General features: G+C 38.8%; 1 protein-coding gene across 1 annotated transcript in view; it reads left to right on the top strand.

Annotated features, from left to right (window-relative positions):
• The window catches only part of sorcs3a (sortilin related VPS10 domain containing receptor 3a), a 167,217-nt gene that overhangs the window by 132,588 nt on the left and 15,993 nt on the right, over nt 1-18,636 (top strand). Inside the window, exons 11-19 of the mRNA XM_029517248.1 lie at nt 84-230; nt 3,064-3,166; nt 4,286-4,362; nt 5,558-5,649; nt 7,100-7,207; nt 8,367-8,484; nt 8,571-8,704; nt 11,404-11,517; nt 12,317-12,488. Of these exons, the coding sequence (XP_029373108.1) occupies nt 84-230; nt 3,064-3,166; nt 4,286-4,362; nt 5,558-5,649; nt 7,100-7,207; nt 8,367-8,484; nt 8,571-8,704; nt 11,404-11,517; nt 12,317-12,488 (1,065 nt within the window). The remainder of the gene's footprint in view (nt 1-83; nt 231-3,063; nt 3,167-4,285; nt 4,363-5,557; nt 5,650-7,099; nt 7,208-8,366; nt 8,485-8,570; nt 8,705-11,403; nt 11,518-12,316; nt 12,489-18,636) is intronic.

Genomic DNA, 18,636 nt, shown 5'->3' on the forward strand with positions numbered 1-18,636 from the left:
GCTCAAGTTAGAAATGACACAGCAGTACTCCTTCTGATTTGAGAATGGGGATTAGATTCACTCTGTTATGTGTCAATGTCCAGGTTGCAGGAATTAAAGGCATACTAATTGCCAACAAGAGGCAAGACAACCAGGTGAAAACCTACATCACCTACAACAAGGGCCGGGACTGGAGGCTCCTGCAGGCTCCTGCCGCTGACCTGGATGGAAATGACATTCACTGTATACTGGTGAGATACTGCATAATTTTGATGGATTTAAAAATTGCCAAGTGAAGCTATGTGATTTAAAACAATAACAGAATTTAGTAATAATTGTCATTGTAGAATTGATTGGAGCAAATGGGGCCTCTCTGTTTGGAGTTTTGCATGTTCTCCCCCTACCTGTGTGGGTTTCCTCCCACCGTCCAAAAAAATCATTTTTGAGTTAACTGGTGACTCTAAAGTGTCCGTAGGTCTGAGTGTGAGTGTGAGTGTGAGTGGTTGTCGGTCTCTGTCTGTCTCTGTGTGTTGGCCCTGTGATGGACTGCTGACCTGTCCAGGGTGTAGCCCGCTCTCACCCAGTGTGAGTTGGGATTGGCTCCAGCAACCCCCCCGCAACCTGGAAACTTATAAGTGGTAGAAGATGAATGAATGAATGTATGCGTGAGCATGTGTGTGCCTGAAAACAAGATAGAAGCAATTTTGTTTTTTTTTTATTTTAATATGCAATGACCATAAAGCACTTTTATCGTTTCATCTTTTATCACTATGGTAGGAGATAAATAATAAATTACTATGTGCAGGGGGTGGTAAATGGACCACAAATGAATGCAAGTAAATATATACATGTTAAGACATAACCACTTAAAATATTGTGAGTCATTGCCTGGATACTACCCCCAGTGCTGACTGGAGTGTTTAGTAGTTGAATTACTCATGAATTGTGATACTCACAATTTTGTGCGTTCATAATCGTAAGCCGCCCTTTATAATCACAAAATGACATGGTGCCTATTGAGGGCTATTACTGGAGCAATGTGGACTCATTGCTGTTGTTAAGTATAGTTCTAAATTTCCCTACCTGGATTTATCGTATTGCTCTGTTGACAGTTTAGAAAAGCAGCCTGAAGCGCTGGCACAGAAGTTGAGTGATGTGTGGCTGTTGATGTGCCAGTGGGGCAAAAAAAAGAAGTCATTGGCACTTTTAAAAGATGCAGATAGAAATAATTTAGCTTCTTCTGTTGGAGCAGCACTTTCCAAACTTAATTTTTTTTGGCAGCAAAAAGTCCAAAACAGATTTTTTTTTTTCCCTTCCTTGTGCTTTGCATAACAATACAAAACTCCGTCCCTCTAAATAAACCACCTGTCTGAATCAACTGCAGGTAGTACACTGACTATTCGCAACTCAAACAAACCCATGTCAAATAACCCAGACTATCACTTAATGTTTGCTGGAAAATTGAAGAGGATCTGCTTTAGAAACAAAATCCATGAACTAAAAATGTACTGACGTTTAAGACGTTTATTTTCTTATCCTTTCCACTGATGCGTTATGCTCGGCAAGTTGACAAGAAGCAAAAGGTAAACTATAATACTTGAGTTTTGTTCATAAGGTGGTAAAAACAGCCTTTTTATTTTTATTTATTTTTTATAATGATTTGCATAAGGAAATGCAAGAGGATGACACGCGGCACACCCAGATTTACTGCATATGTTGATGGTGCATGCATCCTCATTAGACAGCCTCCCTGCAACTAAAACTAACAGGCCAACTGCTAGGAGGAATTACACTGGAGACATTAGGAGGACTGCATGCTGTTTAAGAGGTGATTCTGGGGGCATGTGCTGCGCCTTACAGGTTCCCTGTTATTATGCTTTCATGTGACATTTTAATTACTGGTATAGATTCCTTTTGATTACCTTGTTCTGTCCCACTGCCCTCGATGTCCTTACACCAGTGACATGCTGTCTGCCACAGATGAAAGCAGACACTTTTTTTTTTTTTTTTTTTTTTGGGTCTGTGAACAAATGTAATTGTCTTCTGTTGTGTGCATACCCTGGAGACTTTGCTTCATACATTAATGCAAATTTCACAGCTCTTTGTACAAATGTCAGATTCAATACAATCAGCAAAACTTTTGAAGACGCTGTTTGGGGGGGTAAATTTGTTTATTGTTTGTTGTTTTTGATGTGCTTGCTTTTCGCAGCAGTTTTGGTCTGACCCCGCTTAATTCATTTATTCATCTTCTACTGTTTATCTGTTTCCCGGTTCCAGCTCACATTGAGGGCGGGGCCGCACCCTGCACGGGTCACCAGTCCAACACACACAGACAGACAAGAGACACACAACCACTCACACTCAGACCTACGGACAATTTAGAGTCACCAATTAACCTAAACCTGATGTCTTTGGACGGTGGGAGGAAACACACACACACACAGAGGGACAACATGCAAACTCCACACAGAAAAGCCCCTGGCCAGAGAATCGAACCCATAACCTTGTTGCTGTGAGGCAACAGCGCTAACCACAATGCCACCATGCTGCCCTGTCGCCTTTTTCTCTAAAGGAATAAAGTAAAATTATTAATTTAAAAAGCTGATCCACGATAACAGGAATGCAACCAGTTTATATCATATTTTGACAACAACCCATCCATTTTCAAATCATGCTGGGCAGCTACAATGACAAGAAATATGTTATCCTTTTTTCTACAAGGATCAACATTTTAAGACCCTGGTTTCAATATTTATACGACTACCTGTTCATCACATCTGACTCCTGGTACTAATATTTGAAAGTAATATCTGTCTGCGTTGTTTGGTACCATATTATGTTCATTCAGAATACATTGGGTCATGAAGGATCTATTGCTGTAGCAACTGAGTCACAATACAGTGACACATTAGGTCTTCAGATGCAGACTTTCAGATTCAGATTCAACTCCTCAGTGGGGGCATGAACATCTCATGTTGTTCATGTTCATTCCTGCAAAAATATTTGTATCTTTCTTGATGAATATATTTCAACATCCACATTTCTTTTCTACAACTCAACACTCAGTTTATTCCTCTTTTCCAGCCCTTCTGTTCACTTCATCTGCAATTGCAAATGTCAGAGAACCCTTACTTGTCAGGAGCAATCACCACCAAGAGCTCTGCGCCAGGAATCATAGTCGCTACAGGTGAGATAAAAGACCAACAGTTATGCTGCGTTAAATTGTATATCGTACATAGTTTGATAGCTATCGGTAAATAGTATATAAAAACATCTGTACCTACCATAGAAACAGTATAATAAAGGTTTCTTTAGAAAAAAACATCCTCCAGCTTCAAGTTCTGACCTCCACATGAAATATTACATTTCAAGTGAAGTCATTTAAGTGATGTGATGCTCCCAGTCAACTACCAAACAAGTTCTGGATCACAAGTCGACGTGTCTTGATGACAAGTCACTCAGCCAATTGTGTGTGTGTGTGTGTGTGTGAGAGAGTGTGTGAAATAGGTGTCAGTTTGAATTGTGTAGTGTCTGTGTGCATCCAAGAGTGTTTGAAAGAGCTGAGATGAAGAAAAATTTCTACATGCAAAATAGATGTGTTTGCAGGAGTGGCCTTGTGAGCAGAGGGAAAAAGTCTGCCTTTGGCGTGCGTGTGTGTGTGTGTGTGTGTGTGTGTGTGTGTGTGTGTGTGAGAATGTTCTTGCATGCGTGTATGTTTGTCTTTGGATCTGTCTGTTTTATCTTTGTTGTATGAGAAAGCTGAACAAACGTACATCTCTGCTGCCATGCTTGCACAGTGTGTATTTTGTATATATGTGTACGTGTGTGTGTGTGTGTGTGTGTGTGTGTGTAGTGCTGGCCAAGCCCTTGATTTGGCAACGCGACTTACTTTGCCCACTGTGTCTTTATAGACGTCAGCTGGTACAGAGATGAACTCACCAACATGACAAACATCATCAAGCTCAAGCACACGCTTATTTAGTTAGCCAAGATAGTTGAGCAGATTGACAGAAAGCTGGTTCACTTGCTATAGACTTGCAGGAAGAAGGATTTGGAGGTTTGTTTCATAGCACTGAAAACTGCCAGAGTACAGTGTGATGCGTGAAAAATGCAGTCATGTATAGTAATTAATCCAGGGTCTCCTTTGTATTCTTCATGTTTGGAGGCAGGCGATCTGGGAATCATGCCAGTATATAAAAAAAGACGTGGCATGACAGGCAGCATGCCTACAAAACACATATGGCCCTTCATCCGCGTGATCTCACTGTGTTTGGTGTCACATATTCTGTTTGCTTTTCCATGGCAGGAAATATTGGAGCTGAGCTGTCTTACAACAATGTTGGCATGTTCATATCATCTGACGCTGGCAACAGCTGGAGGCAGGTGAGCTTCACACCAAGGCCCACATTCAGATCCAGCCAACTGACAGACTCGCACAACAGTGTGAAATGATTGGATTTCCAAATGTATACCGAATTAAGGTGTCTTTGTAAAGGAATTCATGCACCTTCTTTTTTTGTGAATTTACGTTGTCACTGTGACATTTTGGCATATCACAGCTGTGATTTTCTATTAAAATGCGCGTGGTGAAAGAGCCTGTCCTTACTGATGACAGCAGATTTATTAATCGGCACTGTTTTTTAACAGAATGTCACATCTGGTGATTTTTATAAATGTAATGTTTCAAACACATTTTATCATCGATATCTACCCAATGAATGTTATCTCTTTGAACGGTCAGGAAAGTGCCTTTAATGTTGGAATGTGGAAATTTGAACACCACACACACACACACACTCTCTCTATATATATATCTATATATTTATCTATATCTATCTATATACAGTAGATATATATATATATATATAGAGAGAGAGAGAGAGATCAATGGGCTGTAATCCGCTCTCCTCCTACTATTTGGATAGAACTGTAGGCCACATGTCCAGGGTGTGCCAAGCACTGAAAACATGTGAATAATTTTTAATGTTTGTTGATTAGAATGTCCATATTTCATAGACTTTGAAGAACAATTTCTCTCAGTTTAGGATTTCTGGATCTAAATGTAGACAAACACGGGTTGGTAGGTGCAAATGAGGTTATTTCATATAAAAAGAAACGCTGGTAAGAAATCTGATTTCAAAAATTGACTTGGACTTGTGGGAAAGTTTGAGAGTCAACTCAAAGGTTTGGAGTAAAAACAACCAGAGTCAAGTCAGACAACAGTCAGCTTCAAGTAGCAAGTTCATCTGTGTCATGGCAGCAGGCGTCTTATACAAGTTGTTGGGGAAAAAACAGCCCTGTTGTATTTTTGGATTTATGTTTTCTAAAAATGTGGAGCGCAAAGGTCACATACATCAACTCTTAGATAAGGCAAACAGTTCTGTGTGATTGATTACATGCCCTGTGTTTAAAGCGTGTTTATAGAATTTCTAAATGTGATGTATGATTGCTGAGTTATTATTGCTGTGGTTTAGTAAGCCTTTTAGAAATAAGAATTTCTTGCCATATTAAGATAACTTTTTGTCATAGCAAAGTTTTTCTGTTGCATCTTGACAAATTTCTGCGTATGTCTCTTCAGATTTTTCAAGAGGAGCACAACGTGTGGTTTTTAGATAAAGGAGGTGCCCTTGTCGCTGTAAAACAGCCATCTATGCCAACCAGACACTTGTGGTATGTTTACTTGGAAAACCTTTGCTGTCTTGAATTGGCTCTTCAATTTCCTGAACACCACCTCATTCAGTACTTGAAATAATAATAACAATAATAATAATAATAATAATAAAAAAAAAAAATCTGTTATTTTGTACAGGGTGTCCATAAAGTCTCTTCACAACTTAAAATTTTTATTACAAAAGCAAAAGCAAATGAACAGACACATATGTGCAAATTATTCCAAAAAGATGAGTAGATATTTAAGTTTTTTTGCCTCATATAATACACCTCTACGCAGGCACCATTAGTTGCACGGAGCACGTGAAGACGGTACTTGATTTCTTGCCATGTTTGCTGCAGCGTAGCCTCATCAACAGTCGCAACATTGGCATCAGTGATCTTTTGCTTTAGGTCACTGATGTCACGTATCTTTGTTTGATACACAATATTTAACATAACCCCACAGAAAGAAGTCCAGTGGAGTGATGAATTGCCTTTGTAATTACTTTCTTCTTTTTTTTTTTTTTAAATTGTAAAGAGACTGTATGGACACTGTATATTTGACACCAAATCCATTTAGTGATGCACTGTGAAACATAGACAATCAATCCAATCATTAACAACCGGTATCCTGAGCCACCACTTCTCCTCTTTTGCGCTTTTTTTTTTTTTTTTTTTTTTTTCTCAAAAGATTGTTTTCCTCCTGTCAAAATGTTTGCCTATGCCTTGCCTCAGTGTAGCGTAATCCAAGTGAGACCAGATCTGTTCTCCAGTCACTTCTGCAGCAATTTTGAAATTAGTTTTAGAGCCAGTGAAGTGAAGCCTGCTGAGTTTTTGTCTCATAACCAGTTTAAGAATGGTGGCACAGGAAAAGTAAAAAAGAAATGACAGATAGAAGGAAGCCTGTTCCTTCACAGGCTTAAACACTTCTTCCCCTACCTGAATCTTGTAATAGGTTCACATCAGCACTCTCTCTGTTGCAAATGCATTTAGCTAAATGAACCCTGTGGGGGGTTTAGAGGCTTATTCCTTCTTCCAAGCACAGGCCTCAGCAGCGTTTCAACCCATGTCACATTCAGGTACTCCTAGTTGTTCTCACATCAGCACCAATGTTAAGCTGTCAGAACAGAGACTAAGCCTCAATGAAGAAAGCACCGCCGACCTGAGACTTCTTTGTTTTTTTTGTTTTACTTTTTGGCACCAGAACATGAACTACTCTAAAATGTTTGTGATAACCAAACTGACTGTCTTTTAAGCATCCCATTTAATGCTCTGACTTTTGATATTTACCCAAAGCTACAGTAGCTAATTGCATAGAGACTCAGAGACTCGTTTTTTTGAGACAAGGCAGTCATTTTGATCTCTACCTAAATCCTCCATTATGACCAGGCCCTGATACAGAGTGTCTGCTTCTGTGCCATTGCTATTGCTGGATTAATGATGAGAATGTGTTCTGACACACACACAGGGTCAGCTTTGATGAGGGGAGACAGTGGAACCAACACAGCTTCTCCTCTGTGCCGCTATTTGTGGATGGAGTCTTGGTGGAAGCTGGGGCTGAGAACCAAATCATGACGTGAGTCCAGAAAAATTCAAAAAGTCACACATGACGTGTTAAAAGGTGCTCTGAAATTGTCCTTGCACGGAATGTTATTGACTGAGTGGAAGGTGACCTTTTTGGCTGCGATTCAGAAAAGGCTATTTGTATAAAATAACTTTTAGAAGATATCTGCAAAGTTCTGTAATATTAATTCTTGATAAACTTTTCTGACAGGCGGCTAATAGGCTGTTAGTCAGGCATAGTTTAATATTTGGGTTGATCACAGGAAGGTGTAACACTCCCAGCTCTGAAATAATCTCAACAGTTCTTTTGTGTGTTCATTTGGATTAAAAAGCCTTGAGAGAGTAGTTCCACGTTATTAAATCTTGAATTTGATGTGATGTGAATGTGATCTTTGGATGGTTTGAGAATGAAACGTGAGTTCATTAATAGTACGGCCAAATAAACAAAAATGTATTGACATATGGCCTTGTGGGTTATATATTATATGTTATTTAAAGAACAGATATATCATATATCTGATCAGATATTACATATTTGTATGTGTACATAAATAAAAAAATGTCATTATGGCACAACATGTGATCCAATAACACAGTTGAATTGGGCAATTCAATTTGCCCATTTCTTCTACATATTTGTTAATCACGTTTGTTTTTTCCTTTTTTTTCTACCTAAACTGAAGGACTGATAAAGGCTTCTCTTATCTTATATGCATGTTTCTGATACAAGTTTACGTACAATGACACGTACAATTTTATATCTATATGGGTCACATACAATCGGATAAATTGGACTTTCCTTGATTATTGGAGGATAAATTGAAGGTAATGGTTCAAGTATATATTTGTCAGCCTGCTCATACAGGATGCCTGTGCAATGACAAACACATCAGCTCGTCATTTCATTTTCACCATCCTATTCTTTCTTGATGTCCAGCTAGTTTTCACTCCTTTATGTTCTTATTTGTCTTGTATTAATTTTGTTGCCAGAGCTCAGCAGCCCATTCCATAAATAAATAGAAAGGGTTAAAGTTATTTGTAAAAAAATAACAATTTTTCATTTACCTCGCCTTTTTTTTTTTTTTTTTTTTTTTTTTGGTGAATTATTTTCGAACTGTTGTTCATGAATTCAAGCAATTGTGTTATTTAAAGTTTCCTCTTTACCTCTGTAGTTTCTTTGGACACTTCAGTCACCGTTCTGAATGGCAGCTCATCAAGATAGACTACAAGTCCATATTCAGCAAGAAATGCACAGAGGAAGACTATCAGACCTGGATCCTGCACAACCAGGTAGAAAGCATGTGTGTCAAACTGATTGCGTGAGAGTGCCATCCAAAAAATATTGCTGATGGGAACTATTGTTCTTGTAACCACAGGGTGAGCCATGCGTGATGGGACAAAAACAGATTTATATGAAGCGCAGGCCTGGAAACTACTGCATGTTGGGAAAAGATTATTCCAGAATCCTCTCAGCTGAGTCCTGTATTTGCAGAGCTCATGATTTTGAATGGTAAGATGACGTTTGTCTTTGGCTCTTCTCTGTAATCATCAAGGGGGATTATGTTTCTGTCCATTGTCCAGAAAAGGACTTCATTTGTGGTTGTGTTTGTTCTAAAACACTGACACACATTTTGAAGTTCTATTTTCAAAGGATTAGCGTCATTTTACAGCGTTAATGGAATTAATACTAATATAATATGGATATTTTAGGATGAGGCAAATGAGAGGTCTGAATGTTTGAAGTATAAATTCTACACAAAGAAACTGTGGTGCATTAAAAAAAAAAAAACAGCTTCTCTTCAATAGTCATCTGTTTCTTATGAGTGTGTTCATCCAGCTGCAATTAAAACCATCTTCAGATCGCACAAATGTGCTTTAAAGGTTTATCTAACCTATCTGCTATAAGTATGGCGACAGAAACCTTGAATCACAATACCCCAAACCGGGGCTAGATTTCATGCAAAGCAGGCCAACACAGATTTGAAGGTAACACTTCTGTTTTGAGACTGTCTCATCTATTCGAAATTACTTTGTCTAAGTGTGATGTTATTATGTTTTATGTATATTTTTTTCAAAATTACCTGTCCTAACCCTAACCCTAACCCGTAAAATTGAAACGTTATTGTTTGGAGTAGCTGCTTTGCAGTGTTGTTTGACTTAATGGTGAAATACAACCAGTCTGACAGCCAAATCACAGCACCCCCTCCAAAAAACAATACAAACAATAAAAACTAAATAATAATAATAATAATAATAAGCTTTACTCATATAGCAACTTTAAAAACAAATCAACAAATCAATCAAACAAATCAAGAAAAGCTCTCAAATAAAAATACGTTTTATGGAGAGGAGATTTAAAACAGGACACCAATGTAGCTGACCTGATATCCTCAGGCAAGTTGTTCCAGAGACCTGGAGCCCGAACTGAGAACGCTTTGCCCCCTTATGTCTTCAGTCGTAAACCAGGGACACCTAAAAGGCCTTTACCAGACGATCGCAGTGTGTGGAGCAATAAGGAGTTGGTAAGGTCAGCGGTATGCACAGGACCAAGACCGTTGAGTGCTTTAAAAGCAATCAGTAAAGTCTTAAAATCAAATCTAAAACTTACTGGTAACCAGTGTTGAGAAGCTCACATTTCTGAGTTCTGGTTAAAAGCCTGGCAAAAGAGTTTCAGTTTAAAACGAGTAAAGAGACTGAAATAGTGAAAGAGAAAAAACTGGGCAAAGTGGTTGATTTATTGGGGTATCCCATCTTCTGTGATCTCTGAGTAAAATGCAAATAACATTACAGCAACTGAAGTGTGCAGTGTATGGCAAGAGAGGAGTTCTAAACAAAGACTATGGCTGTTCATTTTGGAGACCGATTGTCACCCTTTTAACTGGAATTCGTTGGATGTGCTACTCACATTTCTAATTTGTATCATTTGCATGTCTGTTTTCCAATAATCTGATAAATTTGGGATGGCTTTACACCATTTACTCAATGACAGTAAATAGTTTCAATTTGTATGCAAATCCCAAATGAGTGTATTTTTATCCTGTATGACAGAGAACTAAAGGAAGCCGTCCCAACACAAAGCAGCGATTTTAATCGTGTTTGTAGAAATTCAGAGAATGAGCGCTAATTGGTTCCCATTGAACTAGGTTTTGTCGTATTTTCTTTCTGTTTCTGAGTCTGATCTCTGTCTGTCTATCTTGCTTCTGCCCTATCTGCAGGGATTTATTTGGTTCATGGTTAAAATTCTAAAATGAGAATTTTAAAAATCAACAATGTAGAAAGAAGCTAAAATCCTTCAGCTTAATTTGAGATGTGGAACATCTGTCTGTCATTTGATGTCAAGCACATACCTATTTGATGGATATGAAATGACAGATCTATCTATCTATGGCAGAGATATGACTGCACAAAATATAGTTTTAGCATTATCTATACAGAGTGAGACACTGGGTGACCAATTTCTACACTTGGCCTATTTCCTGATCTAAATTAGGACATCGGGAAACGTCATACTTAATCTGTTTGAAACTGTCTATAGTACATTTGCTTGCTTGGTTTTGGCTGTTCAGGATTTAGGCTGTTTGGTTGATTAGCAGCGGCTCATCCAAACTGCTGTGCCGTTCTTATATGGTGCAGCAGCAAAACAATAGCATTTTCTACCGGAAGATATGCTTGTCACGAACTTTAACCCCACTTTCATGCCGAGGCTGGATCATAATGTCGCAAAGTAATAAAATTACTGTCCTTCAACCATTTGAATGATATTCAAAATTTTAGATAAAAAATTATAAAGAGACCTTTGAAAAGACAGCAGATACAATCCAGAAAAGATACACTAAAGTTAAAAATTTCCGCATGGTAGAAAAAATACCTTGTATCATCAGAATGGACATTTGCTTACCTTGTTTTGTTAGGTATAAATCATATTCTGATTGGAAGAGGCAAGTGAGAGTTATTCTTCCTTGTATATGGTGACCCTATCACCCACTACACACACACACACACACACACACACAGTTTTAGTGCATTTGTCAACAGTGCAGCAGCCTTAATCAATAATAATAATGCGTCTGTGTGCCAGACAGGCTCCTGGTCACCACTTATAAAGAGTTAGATAAGACGGGGATATGGGACACACTGTGTGACATTATGTCCCTTTTCACATGCTGATATTGATCAGGTGCTATATGGATGTGTTTTGCTGTCTGATAGTGATTATGGATATGAACGGCGTGGGGACGGTAACTGCCGCCCTGCCTTCTGGTTCAATCCCTCGTCTGTGTCTAGAAGCTGCAGCCAGGGCCAAAACTACCTCAACAGCACAGGGTAAGAAATGTTTACATATTTGCTTCGTCAAACTAGACACTGTTTATTGTGCGAATGGACCTATGTTACACCGTTTGTCTTGGATTATTAGGTGTGGTTACAGGATCGCAAAACCAATTGAGATACCGCACGAACATTTTGACAGCAACCGTACCTCTAATTAATTTTAATCAATACTATTTAAATATTTTTTTTACAAATGATGAAATGTATATCTTTCCCACCTTTGTATTGGTTGATACGCTTTATTTTCAATTTGCATGTTAATTAATGAGAAATTTGCTGATTTAAAGGCAGTGCATACTCACAGTTTGTGGCTTTGCCTTTTGCTGTAATTAGTATGGGATATGCTCTCCAAAAAAACTTGTGATACAGGAGTGATACAGTGACATGCAATCACATGCAATCAGGGAAATAAGTGAAAATATCTGGGGGAATTAAACCCATGGGGTTGCAATTTAAGTTGTAAAACAAAAGGCCCTGTATAGATACTCCACAGAAAATGGGGGCCTAGATTTAACTAACATGAAGGACTATTATTTGGCGGCTCGAAGTGATGGATGCTTTGGTGGCAGCACTTACTACACTCCTTCCATGTCCGCACACGCTGCAGTGGCGTGAAGAACCGTCCTCTGTCTTTAGAGGTCTCGGGGGTATCAACAACTTGTAAGGCTTAAGTGCAGTGAAAGTGTTTGATTCAATACCACGGCAATTATCCTTGGCAAGGCGTTTCAGCTTCTGACATGTGTTGTATTCTCAGTTGTCATCTCGTCTGTTTTACTCACCCATGTCTTTTCAGGTATCGTAAGGTCGTGTTGAACAACTGCACTAAAGGAGTGAAAGAAATGTACACAGCAAGAAAGCAGCAGTGTCCCAACAGGCCTCCTAAAGGACTCTTACTGACCACCAAAGACGGCAAACTTACTGCCAACCTGGGCAGCAATGTCACCTTTCTGGTGCATTTGGATGAGGTGAGAAGCGGTTTTCCTAATGCACTGATTTATGAAAATGTTTATTTTATTTCAAACTCGATCTGTAGATTTTGCCTCCAGAGACCAACTGCACAGCAAAGACACTAAATGTGTTGCCTGGAGCGGAGTATATCTGTGTTTTTATCGTCTTATAAAACAGTGAAAACATATAGTTTGCAAAACCATTAGGTAGAAATTTTGAAGTTAGAATACTGTATTTTCTTGGCTGTAAACACTCTGAAAACTCTGTTAAAGTCAAATGGCTCTTAATCGCCCATACATTGTAAGAGTTCTGAGGCAGAGGCAGAAGTGAACTGCACCAGAGACCCTGTTAGTGAGTTAAAAGCACTGTGTTCAGAGCTAGGCTGCCCGGTCAAAAGGAAACTGCTTCTCATGTTTCTAAAGCAGAATATGGCCCATTGATATTAACTGCAGGCTTTGAGGTGTTAGCAATAGTTTTTTCCTGCTATTGCAACAGCTCATGGTAAGTTCTTGTCCCCTGGGGTGCTGTCCAGGCCCAGTTGTCATATTACTATGTGATGAGTTGAGGAATTGAGGTCTATTTCTTTCATTAAGAAGGGAATTGTCTGATGGAAAAGGGAGCGGGGTGACAGAGGAAAAGAGGTGGTTGGCACTGGAAAATGATAAAAGAAGGGTGCTGTAAAGAATCCTTGTGGCATCGGCCTTCTTTGAGAAAATTCTCAAGATGAAGTTTAATTTATATTCATGAAGCCTGCATTGGCTGTATTTCTTGGATATAGCGTTGGCCTTAAATATTTAATGGGCCGAAGACTCTGTGGCACACATCCACACATAAAAATAAGAACCATATCTAATAAAAATGAACTCGTGTTCTTGGGATGTGAGAAGTCATGCATGATCATATGGTACATTTATTGTTTTGGAAACAGCTACTGGTGATCATTGTAAAAGCGGGCACTTTGCACCGAGTAGCCGTCAGGGAAGTAGCAGGCTCGTGACAGAACATCTCCCAAATTTTAACGAAATCATTGAGGAAATGATATACCACTCTATACTTATCATCAAAAGAAAGAGACAGAGGGGATTTCAAGCAATGTCGTATTTACACTATTTTATTACTGGAAAGCACTCTTTTTTTATTTAGATTACATATGGACAAACTAGCAGTTACAGGTTAAATATAATGGCTCAAGCATGTAAGACTGATTTACACTGCATACAATACGTGACGACATAAACGGTAATGATGAGCAACTCTCTATTGAATAGTATTATCTCTATCTCTATCTCTATAAGACTCTTTGGTAACTATGCAACTAAATTAATGCAGGCCAGATTAAAAAGCATGTATCAAAGTGGATGTTGGTTTCTGGAGCTGTTCAGTGAAGCCAACGTAGAGCTGCCCTCTATGTTATGTTCATCAGGGGGCAGATTCTGCTGGTTGCAAAAATAAGAATAAGAATAAGAAAAAAATAAGAATTGGGACCTAATGGGCTTCTTACTTGATTTATTGCCTCAGTAAATGTTTTCTATTTTAATTCAGTGTATAAATATTAAATGAATATGTCCTAATTGGACACCTGAGACATTAAAATGGTAGATCAAGAAAAAAAAAAATGGTGACATCACAGTGTGTTACCACTTAGCTGGCTCATACTGTATGTTGACAATGTTTCTTGGGCCATAGGCGCCACTGAGCTAAGAGGTTGTTTTTGTTTACTATATTTATTGTTATGGTAGCTGTTTGTGACCCAGAAGCTGACAGAAACGGCTTGGACTAAAGGAGAATTATTAGATTTATTGCCACCAAAGGTGACATGGTGAGGGGCTGGCAGGTAGGCCAGTGAGCATGGTGGAGTGGCTGGGCAAATGAGCTTAGGCCGTGGCACAGGACAAGGGAATGTAAGCAATGGCTCAAGGGAAATAAGTTTCACAAGTCACAAAATTAGTATTAGACTGCACCAATGAACAGGCAGAACAACGTGGCAATGTGTGGCAGGAGAGCTGAGGTTCTTAAACCGCAGAGTTGATAAGATTGCAGGCAGATGTGGAGATCAGCTGGATGAAGGAGCCCACTCAGGTTCTGGTAATCCCATTTCACAAACCATCACAAACAAATTGAAGTTTTTGAAATCATAAGATTGCATTTGGTGTGAGATGTGTGAGATTGAGTTGGATTTTTTTTTTTTTTATGATAAATCTAATCTAATCCTTTTTTTTTTTTTTTTTTTTCAGTTTGTTTTGTTTTGGTTTTGCTACAATAGTATAATTGAGCCACTGAATATAGCCTGTGGTGTTGTGAATGGTGTTAGCTGGGTCAAACTGATATAATTATTGCAAAATTGAAAAGGAAACAAAATTTACATTTATGTGATACAGTTTTTTCTCTTTTCTCTGTAATATTCTCTTTAATGGAGTACTTCAAAAAGGAATAAACAACAAACTTAATGAAACACACTTAAACACGTTTTAGTAAAATTTACATTTTATGCATAAACACACACACACAAACACACGATGCCTGTGGATGCTCTGGTCTCGGGTGGCTAATTTAAGGGTCAAACTCTGTCATAATGGGTAGCGCGGTGGCATAGTGTTTAGCACTGTTGCACAATAACAAGAAGGTTGGGCATTTAACGGAACGCACTAACACCCCGTCCCTGTGTGGGTGTCCCCCAGGTACTCCGGTTTCCTCCCGCCATCCAAAGACATCATGTTTGGGTTAACTGGTGACTCTAAATTGTCCGTAGGTCTGCGTATGAGTGGTTGTTGGTCTCTGTTGGCCCTGTGATGGACTGCTGACCTGTCCAGGGTGACCCTGCCCTCGCCCAGAGTGAGCTGGGATTGGCTCCAGCGCCCCCGCCCTCCGCGACCCAGAATCAGATAACCGGTAGAAGATGGATGAACTCTGTCATAACAAAATTTTCAGGACATTTTTAACGTACGGAAAATCATAATGAGCAGTCATAAAAGTTATAGTTTTTTAGTTCTAATTATGAAGGTCAGGAACTTCTCGTGTTAATGAACATGAATGCTCCTAGAGATGGCTGTGAATGAGTCATCACATGAATATCTGCACTTTTAGCATTTTTAATATCGAGTATGTGATCTGGGGCCAAACACTTCCTCTGGATGTAATAATGATGACGTACCTATCATTTTTCTCTCAGTATGGTAAGATTAAAGTGTCAAAGCAACTGATAAAAAGCACCAGAATACAGGAAAAAGGTTCTGGGGGAGAACACTCTGCCCCCTACTCACCCACTCTGCATTAGATTTTCCCACAAACATTACAAATGCTTCCTGCACCCATGTATTTGGTGCCAGAGCCAAACTAACTACTGTCGTAGTTACGTGATTTGCCACCAAAGTCTGGAGATTATCCTTTCATTGTTTTTCTTACATGACAGAGACACTGTCTAAGAGCTGTTTATTTATTCCCTTTGGAGGGAAAACTTAAAAGGATTTATTTACAACCGTTGAAATGTCTGATTTTAGTAATTTGGCATTCAGCTTGATGTGTAAATTGAGTTATATGTTCAAAAGACTTGCATAGTGTTTCTGTCTTGGTTAACACAAGCTCCCTGTGATCTCCCCCACAATAGTTTTGTCAGTTTGAATTTTTATCAGCCCTTTTTCTGATTTAAAGTCTGGTCACATTTGGGGGAAAATGTTCTGTGGTTGCTCTTGCTCATGTTATCTTTTTGTGAAATGATTTCTCCCAGTGGAAAAGTTTGATGAAATCTCATGCCATGAACATTGTGAGCAAACATGGCAGACACTACTACAGAGAATTCCCAGCTAAAACATTAAGTGCAGGGTTCATTTTTAAGCAGCGATCGTTATATTAGATGGATTCATCCCAACTTGTTTGGCTTTTAGGTGAAATTAGCGAGGAAAAAAAAAAGTTTTACTGTCACTTACAAAGATGTACAGGCCATGAAAAAGCTTACATCTACTAAAAGTGTAGCATCTAAAGCTACAGTAGGTGATACAGTGTAAGTCTTTATTATTAAATGAGCATATATTCTCAATTTATGTCATGATTATCCCGTTGCAAGTTTGGGTATTTTGTGCAAGAAAGAGGCCGGCTGGGAAAAGGCCTAGCAGCATAAATCCTAACTTGCTACTGATTTATGCAATCAGAGGAACATCATGTAAATTAATAGATTAGAAAAAAATTATACAGTGTATATATACTGAACCCCAATTTCAAACCCAGCACAAGTGTCTCAAGAGTCTTTACGAGTTTGTCATTTTCTCCGTTCAAGTGTCCAGCTTGTTCAAAATGGCAAATATGTTGGAGCCTAACTAAATTATAGAGAAAATGAAAAAGAATGGAAAAAAAAAAAACAGCCAGCAGCAACCCTGAAATTAAAGAGGTATGTTAGTATGTTAGTAGTTAGTGTGGCTAATAACTCCACAGTACTTACATAGCCTGCGGTGAGAGAGTCCCTCAGATAATGGAAACTGAGCTATTCACGACGCCAACGTTGCCTTTTTACTTGAAGATGGAGGCTTTAACAAGAGGCATTTAGCATTTTATCTACCGAGCAGCCAGATGTTGTAGCCATGACAGAATAGTAAGGAATAAGCTTCTTTCATTAATTTTCTACCACTTTATCTGTTTCTGGGTCACAGGGGGCCCAATCCCAGCTCAACTCAGCCCCAGGGCAGGTTCACCAGTCCATCACAGGGCCAACACACAATTTAGAGTCACCAATTTACCTAAACAGGCATGTCTTTGGAAAGTGGGATGAAACCCACACAAGTTCGGGAATCGAACCAACAACCTTCTCGCTTTGAAGCAACAATGCTAACCACTATGCTGCCGTGCCGCCCGAATATGCTTCACTTGTGTGGGAAATACTCACTTCTGTCTGAAGCGCTCCATCAGATGGGCCAGTATCCGCATCCATACCATGGACGGTGTTTCACAGATGCTCTGCGGAAATAAGATGATTTAAAGAAGAAAAAAGCAGGAGGAAACTAAGCCAACAAGTTAACCAATCTGCTAAAGTTCTTTTTAACCTCTCCATGTTAATATGTCATAGGACAGCAAAAGAAATGACCAGAAAAGATAAATTCTTACTAACCGGGCACACACAGAACAAATGAACTTATGGATGCTGCTCCTTCCTCCATTGAAACACTGTGCTGCTCTGTAGACACATCTGGGGCTGCTGTGTAAACAGGTTTGGGACTTGAAGCCTTAAAACTATGTAAGGAAATGATTTGGATGATTATCACCACAGTCAGGTTTAGGCATGCTATAAACAGCTTAAATGGGTGAAATAAAACAAAAACAAGCATGCTCATTCTGTTATTCAAGGAGAGGCATCAGGGAGTTTCAGCTATTTCCACCCAGAAGAAAGAAGCAGGCTCCGGCAAGCTATTCAGCTGAAAAGTCAAATATAAAATGACATGTAGCATAACAGTAATATAATTTTACATTGAAATCACACAAGTCTGTGTACAACTAGATATAAATTATTCGTAGGCATGTATTTATAAGATAATTCTACTGATTTTATTCTTTATTTTGCTTTAAAACAATCTTGCTAAAGCCTCCATACCTTCAGGAGTAGGGAGAAATTGGGTTAGATTCCTCTTGGTCAGATTTTATTTGCACAAAACTCATCTTCCAGATACAGACAGAAACATTTAATGACCACATGGCTGCGTACAGAATGGAACTCACAAAGGTTTGATGATATATTACATGAAAAGTTGTATCGGGGCAAAAGCCAGTTTAGCTGTCTTTATGTAATGCTGGTTGTTTGTTTGTTTTCTAGCAGTAAATGTGTAATTATTACTAATAAGCAATTTCCTAACATGATGACCCAACCGAGGGTTTGGCTTAATAAAATAACTTGGCGGTTTTAGGAGTGTAAATGTGAACTTGATGTGTTGGGAAATGTATTATGTATTTGTTCCTCCTAACATCATCCATAAAACAATTCTAATAACGAGTATGATTATTTTCGTAATTACCTAGCTGTTGTATATACTTGCATTTCTATTTTTAATTTAATTACATTTCACTTTCTGACTCGGGATAGCATGATGGTGTTCATTACCAAACCATGTACAATGAACATTTACCCTAAAGATAAAAGGGCAACACGACCTTTGCTGTTTCTGCTGCGGAAACAACCAGAATGGC

The sequence above is a fragment of the Echeneis naucrates genome, chromosome 1 (genome assembly GCF_900963305.1).
Source record: "Echeneis naucrates chromosome 1, fEcheNa1.1, whole genome shotgun sequence".
Lineage (NCBI taxonomy): Eukaryota > Metazoa > Chordata > Actinopteri > Carangiformes > Echeneidae > Echeneis > Echeneis naucrates.